Here is a 9,981-nt window from a genome sequence, read left to right on the forward strand (position 1 = left end):
TTGCCATGAAGAACAATGCGGTTATGAATAGCTTTGTGTGCATAGCTTAGTATCCAAGATTCGTCAAAGTGTTTACCTAATACTGGATCAATAGATATGTAATTCGTTAACATATATCTGTGTCTTTTCCAAATTTGGTGTGTTAATTAACACTTTTACAACAGCAGTGCGGGACAAATCCTGTGTGCAGTTCTTGGCATAATCACGCTTTAAATATTTGCAATCTGATGACCCTTATGTCTTGTGTCACATTTTTAAAAATTTGGTAGAATATACATAAAATAATTTAATCTTTTAAGCATATTTAAATGTACAATTTAGTGGCACTAGGTACGTTTACATTGTTGTATAACTATCAGCACCATCCATCTTTAGAACTTTTTTAATCTTCTTCATCTGAAATTGTGTACCTATTAAATGATAAGTCCCCATTCCCTTCTTCCTTTAGTCCCTGACAGTCACCATTCTGCTTTCTGTCTCTATAAATTTCCCTACAATGGGTACCTCGTATAAATGGGATTATACAAGTATTTGTCCTTTTGTGATTGGCATGTTTCACTTAGCTTCTGTGTTGTAGCATATGTCAGAATTTCCTTTCTCTTTAAGACTGAACAGGATTCCATGGTACGATGGACCACATTCCCATTCCCTAAAATGTGTGGTAGGTGACCAGGACACAACCCCATCCCCTTCCACGTTACTTTTCATGGTTTCACGTTCCCACGTTGGTTCACGTTAGTTCACCTAACACTTATGTACCACATCTTTTTTTTTTATTTAATTCTACAATTTTTTTTTTTATTTCAGCATAGCAGACACACAATGTGACATTAGTTTCAGCTGTACAACATAGTGGTTCTGCAAGTTTATGCACTATGCTGTGTTTACCACGAGTGTAGCTACCATCTGTCCCTTCACAAAGCTATCACAGTATCATTGGCTGTATTCCCTGTGCTGTGCCTTTTGCTCCCCTGACTTACACCACATCTTCTGTATCCATATGTATGTAACCACATTTTCTTTATCCACTCATCTGTCAATGGAAATTTGGGTTGTTTCCACCTCTAGGCTCTTGTGAATAATGCTATAGTGAACCATGCATGTACAGATTAACTCTTTGAGATCCTGCTTTGAGTTCTTTTGGATACGTTAGTTAGTTCTATGTTAGTTTGGGCTTCCGTAATGAAATCCCGTAGATTGGATGGCTTAAACGGTACATTCCCCCCCTCCCCCCCCCCCCCCCACACACACACAATTTTCGAGTCTATAAGTCCAAGTGTAACCTTTTGGCTGATTCCATTTCTGGTGAGTGCTTTCTTGGTGGCTTGCAGATGGCATAACATGCCACCTTCTCATTATGTCATGTGTGCAGAAAGAGCAAGCAAGCACTCTGCTGTCTCTTCTTATAAGGACACTAACTGTCAGATCAGGGTCCCACTCTTGTGACCTCATTTAAGCTTAATTACTTCCTTAAAGGCCCCATCTCTAAATAGAGCCACACTGGGAGTTGGGTCTCAACATACACATTTCAAGAGAGGCACACACCTTCATTCCACCTACTTATACCCAGAAGTGGAATCACTGGATCATTGGTTTTTAATTTTTAGAGGAACTGCCATATTGTTTTACACAGAGACCTCACCATTTTACATTCCCACCAACAAAGCACAAGGCTTACAGTTTCTCTACCTCTCGGCCAACATTTGTTATTTTACCTTTTTGTTTTGTCTAATAACTCGCCATCCTCGTGTGTGAAGTGGTGTGTCATTGTGGTGTTAATTTGCATTTCCTTGGTGGTTAGTGATGTTGAGCATCTTTTCATGTATTCGTTAGTTATTTGTGTGTCTTGTTGGGAGAGATGGCTCCTCAAAGCTTTTGCCCATTTTTTAATTGGGTTAATTTTTGTGGTTGAGTTATAGGAGTTCTTTGTTTTTATTATTGGGGTATTAACCTCCTTGTCTGATATATACTTTGCAAATAATTTATCTGTTTTTCTTTTGTACATACTTGCTTTTGGTGTTATATAAACAAATCATTGAAAAACGTAATGTCATGAAGCTTTTTTCCTGCATGTTCTTCCAAGAGGTTTACAGTTTCATCTCTTCTTTTTAGATCTTTGATCTTTTTAAGCTAACTTTTATGTAAGGTGTAAGGTCAGAGTCCAGCCTCCTTCATTTGCATGTGGATATGGGCTTACCTGCTACCCTTGGTTGAAATGACTGTTCTTTCTTCATTTGAATGATCTTGGTACCTTTGTCCAAATCATTTGAAAGTGTTTTTCTTGGCTCTCTACTTTATTGTCTCTCACTCTGTCTTTATGCCAAGACCACACCATTTTTATTATTGTAAGATTAAAATCCGCAAGTGTGAGATTTCCAGCTTTGTTCTTTTTTTCAAAATCGTTTTGGCTATTCTTGCTCCCTTGAGGTTTCAGTGAATTTTAGGATGGATTTTTCTTTTTCTGAAAACATTGTCACTGGGAGTTCAATAGAATTTGCATAGAATCCATGAATGGTTTGCAGTAGTATTGACAGCTTAACAATAGTAAATGTTCCCGCCCATGAACAGGGTGTGTCTTGTCATTTATTTGTGTCTTTTTTTGATTTCTTTAAGTAATTTTTAGTAGTTTTTGGTATACAAGCATTATGCTTTGTCAGTTCAGTTTATTCCTAAATATTATATTTTTATTTTATTTTTATTGTGAACAGGACTGTTTTCTTTATTTCCTTTTTGGATTGTTCATTGTTAGAAACACAACTGATTTTTGCATGTCAATTTTGTCTCTCATAACTTGGGTGAATTTGTTTATCAGGTAAATTGGGGGAGGGGGAGTTGGTGGATTCTTTAGATTTTTTTTGCATATGAGATCATACTGTCTGTTGACAGGCTAACATTACTTCCCCTTTCCAATTTGTATTTGCTTTTTTTTTTTTTTTTTTTTTTTTGCCTTCCTGCTCTGGGTAAGACTTCCAATATTGTATTAAAAAAAGGAGAGATAGTAGTCCTTATCTTTTTCCTGATCTTAGGGGAAAAGCTCAGTCTTTTATGATTATGATATTGGCTGTGGGTTTTCATGAAGGCCCTTTATCGGGTTGAGGAAAATCCATTTTATTCTTCTTTTTTTTTTTTAAACATTACATAAGTATCTATTCTACCCACCGCCAAACGTGGTTCTATTCTACTATTCACCACCGCCCTCTCATGATGTGAGAGGGAATTATCGAGAACACAACACAGTTTTAGCTTTTAAGGAATGTATCCTCTAATTGGGTATAAATCTAAACATATGAAAATATAAGTAACAATGACTGAATGTGGTTAGGGCCAGATAGATGATACAGATTTGCTCCCAGTGCTCAGGAATGAAAAGAACACAAGACTGAGTTCTGTGCATATGATACTGAGTGTTGACTGTGTTTCAGGCACAGTCACAGAAATACACATTTCACATTTCATGAAATCATTAATCATTAATCATTAATGATTAATGTAAATCATTATCATGATTTCTTCATGATAATAGCTGAAGCTTTGCTGAAAGTCTGGCCACTGTTTTCTTAAGCATCATACATCCCTTTGATGCAGGAAGTATCCTAATTTTGTAATCAAGGAATTTGAATCCTGGCAATCTTAGGGTACTTGCATGCGTTCATAAAGATGTTAAGTGAAAAATTCGAATTTGAAACCAAATTTGACTCACTGCAGAACTCCTTTTTATTTGGCAACTTTGCCTTCTGTTCCCTCACGTATGTTCCTGTGGCATCTGTCTTCCCTGTTGAGGTAGAATGGACAAAACTGTAAGATGCTCACAGTGTACCCTGCGATGGTTTGGTATGCATTTGAGAGGATTTCCCCCATCTGGTTAACTGGCACCCCCACCACCTCACACAGTTATCTTTTATTTTATTTTATTTCGTTTTGGGGAGAGCATTTAAGTCCTGCTTTCTTAGGATCAAACCTTCAGGTAGAAGATGGATAAAGTCTAAGGATCTAACATATCACGTAGTAACTATGGCTGATAACACTCCACTACATAATTGAAATTTGCTTAGAGTTTTCACCATAGCGTGATGGTGGATTTTGCCAAATGCTTTGTGTGCATCAGTTGAGATGATTGTTTGGGGTTTTCCCCCTATCAGTCTGTTAAAGTGAGTATTGCATTGGTTTTCACATATTGAACTGTCATTACATTTTAGGAGTAAGTCCTAAGTGACCATGACATATAATATAATCCTTTTAATATGCTGTTAAATTTGGTTTAGTGTTTTGTTGAGGACTTCCATCCGTATTCATAAGGCATATTGGCTTTTCGTTTGTTCTCACGTACCGTCTTTGGCTTTAGCGAGATGGCAATTCTGGCCTTACAGAATGAGTTTAGATGTTGTTCCTCCTCTTCAGTTTTCTGGAAGGATTTGAGAAAGATTGGGGTTCGTGTTGTGTTTTATTTTTTTATTTTTTTAGAATTTGGTAGAATTCACCTGTGAAGGCATGGGGACTTGGCCTCTAATTTGCTTGGAGATTTTTGTTTTCTTATGTTTTGTTGTATTTTTTAATTTTTAATTCTGGTTTAAAAGCACATAACATAAAATCAACTACTTTAGCCATTTTTAAGTAAACCGTTCAATGGTCCTAACTTTACATTGTTGTGCAACAGATGTCTAGAACTTTTTCATCAGCTGGAAGTGCATACCTTTTGAACAACTTCCATTTATTCCTTCCCTCGGCTCCTGGAAACCACAGCTCTTTTTGTTTCTGGAGTTTGATATTTTTTTTTTTTTAATGTTTTTTATTTATTTTTATGGGACAGAGAGAGACAGAGCATGAACGGGGGAGGGGCAGAGAGAGAGGGAGACACAGAATCGGAAACAGGCTCCAGGCTCCGAGCCATCAGCCCAGAGCCTGACGCGGGGCTCGAACTCACGGACCGCGAGATCGTGACCTGGCTGAAGTCGGACGCTTAACCGACTGCGCCACCCAGGCACCCCATGGAGTTTGATATTTTTAAATACTTCTTGGGGCACCTGGGCGGCTCAGTTGGTTAAGCGTCTGACTCTTGAGCTCGGCTCAGGTCACAATCTCACAGTTGGTGAGTTCAAGCCCCACATCGGGCTCTGTGCTGACAGCGTGGAGACTGCTTGGGATTCTGTCTCTCCCTCTCTGTGCCCCTCCCCAGCTTGTGCACTCTCGCGCGCGCTCTCTCTCTCTCTCTCTCAATAAATAATTAAACTTAAAAAAAATACTTCTTGTACATGGGATTATGCACTGTCTTTTTGTAACTGGCTTCATTTCACTTAGCATAGTATTCTCAGGATTCATCCATATTGTAGCACATCACAGGATTTATGTTTTTTTTTTAATTTTTTTAACGTTTTTTATTTATTTTTGAGACAGAGAGAGACAGAGCATGAACGAGGGAGGAGCAGAGAGAGAGGGAGACACAGAATCGGAAGCAGGCTCCAGGCTCTGAGCCATCAGCCCAGAGCCCGACGCGGGGCTCGAACTCACGGACCGCGAGATTGTGACCTGAGCTGAAGTCGGCCGCTTAACCGACTGAGCCACCCAGGCGTCCCCAGATTTATGTTTTTTAAGCTGAGTAATATTCCAGTGTGTGTGTATGACACATTTTCTTTCTCCATCTAGCCAATGAGGGACGCGTAGATTGTGTTCACCTCTTGGCTGTGGTAATACTGCAGCGAACAAAGGCGTAGGACATCCCCTCCCATTGCAGCGGCGCCTTCTCACATTCCCACTGATGGTACAAGGCCTCCGGTGGCTTCGCATCTTTGCCACCACTTTTCTTCTTCTTCTCCTCCTCCTCCCTGTTGTTGTTGTTGTTGTTGTTTTGATAGTGTCCATTCTGATGGGTATGAATGAAGTGATACCATATTCTTGTTTTGACTGGCATTTCTCTAACAGTTATTGAAAAGATTGAACACTTTTTCATGTTTGGTCCTATGTGCTTTCTTCTGATTCTTCTGTATACTTGGCTGCATTTATTTATTTATTTACTTAATTTCTTTCTTCCTTTCTTTCTTTCTTTCTTTCTTTCTTTCTTTCTTTCTTTCTATCTTTCTGTCTTTCTTTCTTCCCTTTCTTATTATACCTTGCTGTTTTTAAACATCTTCATTTCCCTGAGAGTCTGCACCCAGCTCCTCCTGTGGCCCTTGGGTGTTCTCTGTGTAGTCCTCAGTCACCAGTCTCTTGCCCCAGGTGTCTGTGGGTCTGTAATCACTTTGTGGTTCTCAGAATGTGCCCAGGGCTGTTCCCGGCCAGAGATTTGCTCTACGTCTGAAACAAGCAGCGCTGAGACCAGTCCCTCGGGTGGCCGTCAGACAGGTGGCCAGTCCGGTCTGCCCTGCCCTCTGGTTTGTGGGCTGGAAGGGAGCACTGGCTGCTGCTCCCCTGGAGGCAGCCTAGCCTCCCCTGTGAGTCTGCATGGGGGAGGAGCTCTGGGGCAAGGGTGAGCAGAAGTGCCACAAATTTTCCACCATGTTGAGCCTGCCTTCTTCTTGATGGGATGTTCGTCTGGTTGCTGTTGGTCTCTGACTACTTTCCAAAGCTGCTACAAGGTTGTGCCAGTCTCTTGTTGTTTGTTTAGCATTTTCCTTGGGAGCCTGGGGGCCTGGAGCCGTCACCTTGCTGAAGCCACTTGAGCTGTCATCTTGCTGAAGTCACTCCCAGTATATTAGTTTGATGCTTATTCACATTTCCCAAATTCTTTCTTTTGTTTGAATGAAGTAGGCTCCACGCCCAACCATGGGGTTCGAACTCACAACCCTGAGATCAAGGGTCAGATGCTATACTGACTGAACCAGCCAGGCACCCCACTTTTCCCAAATTCTTACTTTCTTTGAGTGCTTTTTTTTGGTGGCTCAGTCAAATTGACATGTATATTTTCTCTTTTTTTTCCTATTTTTAAATTGGTTTTCTGTCCTTTCCTCATTGATTTATACAAATTCTTTGTATATTCTGAATAGTATTCTATTGGTTATTTATCTACAACTGTGCCCCCAGTTTTGTTATTTGGCTCATTACTTCTATGATTTTTGTAATTAAGTTCTTAATTTTGATACCACATGTAGCATACGTTTTGTATTCTGGTTGGTTATTTCCCTTCTTAAGGAAGTATTCCCTGAAGGTTTTGTCCCCCACCTCTCATCTCTTTGCACGTTGGTACTGATTAGTCACCAATGCTCCACCCCGCTTTGTGACACAATCAGGATCTCGTCAGGTCGCTCTCATGCCCATAGCCAGGAAATACTCTGCTCAGTGAGACTAAAAGCTAGAAGACAATTTTGCTAATCTTCTCCTTTAAATGTAACTAGCATTTTAGCATTTTTCCTGAATTCCACATAAAAGGGAACATGACATTTTAGGATAGACCTTAGGAGAGAGGGCTGAGACAAGTTCTCCGAGGTATTACAGCACATACGGCATCATGAAGATCTGTTAATTCTGAGAACATTTATTAGAAGATCATATGTATTCAAACTGGGGTTTAGACAGTTTCATGCCAGTGTCTGCTCTGCTGGTGACCCTGTGTGTAAAGTGTATGTAAAGACTGCCCGCAGATTCACTTTTCTCTGCTCCCTGTGTAATGACTTAACACTGATACCTTTTCTCAGCATGTCCATATTGTGCGTCAAGAAATATTAATATGCATTTTGGAAGAAAGTGTACTGTGATCACACATCTTTGGAAAGCATCACATCATTACAGTTTTATCCTATACAACACCACTTTAAACACTGTTGTTATGACCACAGCAAAAATCGATTTCACTTGGTCTAACCAGTATTTTTTTACATAAAAGATCGATTCAAACTTGAGGAAATCTGCTGAACCTAGAATGAAAAATACTTCATCTGAGTAACAGTTGAGATATTTCCAAGTTTGAAAGAATATTATTTGAAAGAAAGATACGAAGTTAAATAATGTAATATGACCCAGATCCAGACAGTGACCTGCATTACTGAATCATGGTGCTAGAAACAGAATCTTCTTTGATGGCCCATAACAGCCATGCCTTAGACATGCAATTTTTAAAAAAAAATTTTTAACGTTTATTTATTTTTGAAGGAGAGAGAACACGCGAGGGATAGAGGGACAGAGAGAGGGGGAGACACAGAATCCGAAGCAGGCTCCAGGCTCTGAGCTGTCAGCACAGATCCCGACATGGGGCTCAAACCCATGAGCTGCGAGATCACGACCTGAGCCGGTCGGACGCTCAGCTGACTGAGCCCCCCAGGCGCCTCGCTTTAGATGTGCAGTTAACATCTTTGTGAATCCTTGGCTGACTACATTTGCAATAGGAAAAGGAGGAACAGGATAATCAAAGACCCCAGCCCAACGAGAGTCCTTGGCATCACATGACCTTCATGCCCCTGCCTCAAATGGAAGTGTAGGGAAAAGCACCGGTCCCACCGAGGGCAGAGCATTTATTGAAGGCTTGCGGTGTTCTGGATGCTTTTTCATCTATGTCATGTGATTTCAGTCCTCTCATCACAGCATAGACTTGGTTGTCACTGTGCCTGTTTTACAAATGAAGAAGCGAGAAATGGGAATCGACTGCTTACCCAGAATCCCAGAGTCAGTCCATAAGAGAGAGTTTATTTGCCGTTAGATTCTTTCTGCCATTAGATTCTTTACTTCCTGCCGCGCAGAGACAGCTGTGGCAACATATTCATTATATACAGGGATGATCGAACCACGTTATGAACTCAGCATTATGTGAGGAGTAAGATTGTGTGAGCTCGTAGTCTTAGTCTAAGCCAGGATCACAGTGAAAAGTTACAACTTTTCATAGAAGGCATTTAGAGTGGTCTAAATAGAAACAGCTAGTAGATGGTTGCTGTCAGAGGTTATTGGTGGGAAGGGGGATGGAGAGATACTTAATGGAGATAGAGTTGCAGTTCCTCCCAGATGAAAAAGTTCCAGAAATAAATTGCACGACAAGGTGAATATACTTCACGCTATCGAAGTGGACACCTAAGAACGGTTAAGATGGTAAATTTTATCTTATGTGTATTTTGCCACAGTTACAAAGGAGCATGAGTTATAAAAAGGAATAAAGAATCTTTTTTGAAAATGTATCCTCCATGTAAAATTAATTTATGTGGCATTTGAGGAAACTGTTACCTATTGACTTATTCTTTATTCACAGTGATCTGCAGTCCTGGATCTTATAACCCCCGTGATGGAACTCACTGCCTTCAGTGCAACAGCAGCCTGGTGTATGGAGCTAAAGCGTGCTTATAGGGCCATTGTTCTGAGTTCTTTGGTGGTTTATTAAACACAAAAGTATATTTTTGAAATATTAATACATAATAAATCACTATTATGCCAAAATTAAATATATTAGATTTTACAAAATCTGGTGTCATCATTGTCATTGAAACAGCGTATGTCCAGATGCTCTATGAATGGAGCACCCACTGATCCTTAGCCATCGGTACCGATCCCACACACGACTTCAGAGTGTTTCTTGGATCGCTGCTTTTTAAAAATAGTTCCAAATATGCTATATTAGTGTTACCCCAAAAGATACTTCAGGATTATTTTAAAATCGCCCATTCTGCACTTACTGATGTTGACTAATCTCAGGCCACCATGTTCTTCCATAATCGTTTGATTCCAGCTCGTTTTGTTCCTTTGAACATTTAAATTGGTGAGCTGTTCCTTCTTCTAGTTTGATCTTTCATAGTTCAGCGTCACTTTTTAAAAGGCCTGTGCATCTTATTATTGCAAACTTTAACCACTGTAGTGTAAGGCCAGGTCCCAACGACACCATGAGTTTTTAATAAAGTTCAGTGTGGTGGTCTTCAGCTTTTCAGTATAAAGGCCTTTAAATTACCTTTTTGACATTTTAGAATGGAATAATCATCTCGTATGTGCCTACATTAACCTTTGAACTTTTCACAGTGTGGAAAGAGAACCTCTAGGTTCTTGCCCTGAGGACACCTCTAGGCAAAAGTATCAAAC

General features: G+C 40.0%; 1 protein-coding gene across 3 annotated transcripts in view; it reads left to right on the forward strand.

Annotated features, from left to right (window-relative positions):
• Nucleotides 1-9,372, forward strand: part of ZPBP (zona pellucida binding protein) — a 116,138-nt gene extending 106,766 nt beyond the window's left edge. For 2 of the 3 annotated variants that reach the window (XM_058725583.1, XM_058725582.1), the window contains one exon: nucleotides 9,164-9,372. In XM_058725583.1, the coding sequence (XP_058581566.1) occupies nucleotides 9,164-9,258 (95 nt within the window). In that variant the 3' untranslated portion in view covers nucleotides 9,259-9,372. The remainder of the gene's footprint in view (nucleotides 1-9,163) is intronic. The other variant, XR_009260626.1, reaches the window with a different exon arrangement.
• Nucleotides 9,373-9,981: the final 609 nt, after the last annotated feature.

Source organism: Neofelis nebulosa, chromosome 4 (genome assembly GCF_028018385.1).
Source record: "Neofelis nebulosa isolate mNeoNeb1 chromosome 4, mNeoNeb1.pri, whole genome shotgun sequence".
Lineage (NCBI taxonomy): Eukaryota > Metazoa > Chordata > Mammalia > Carnivora > Felidae > Neofelis > Neofelis nebulosa.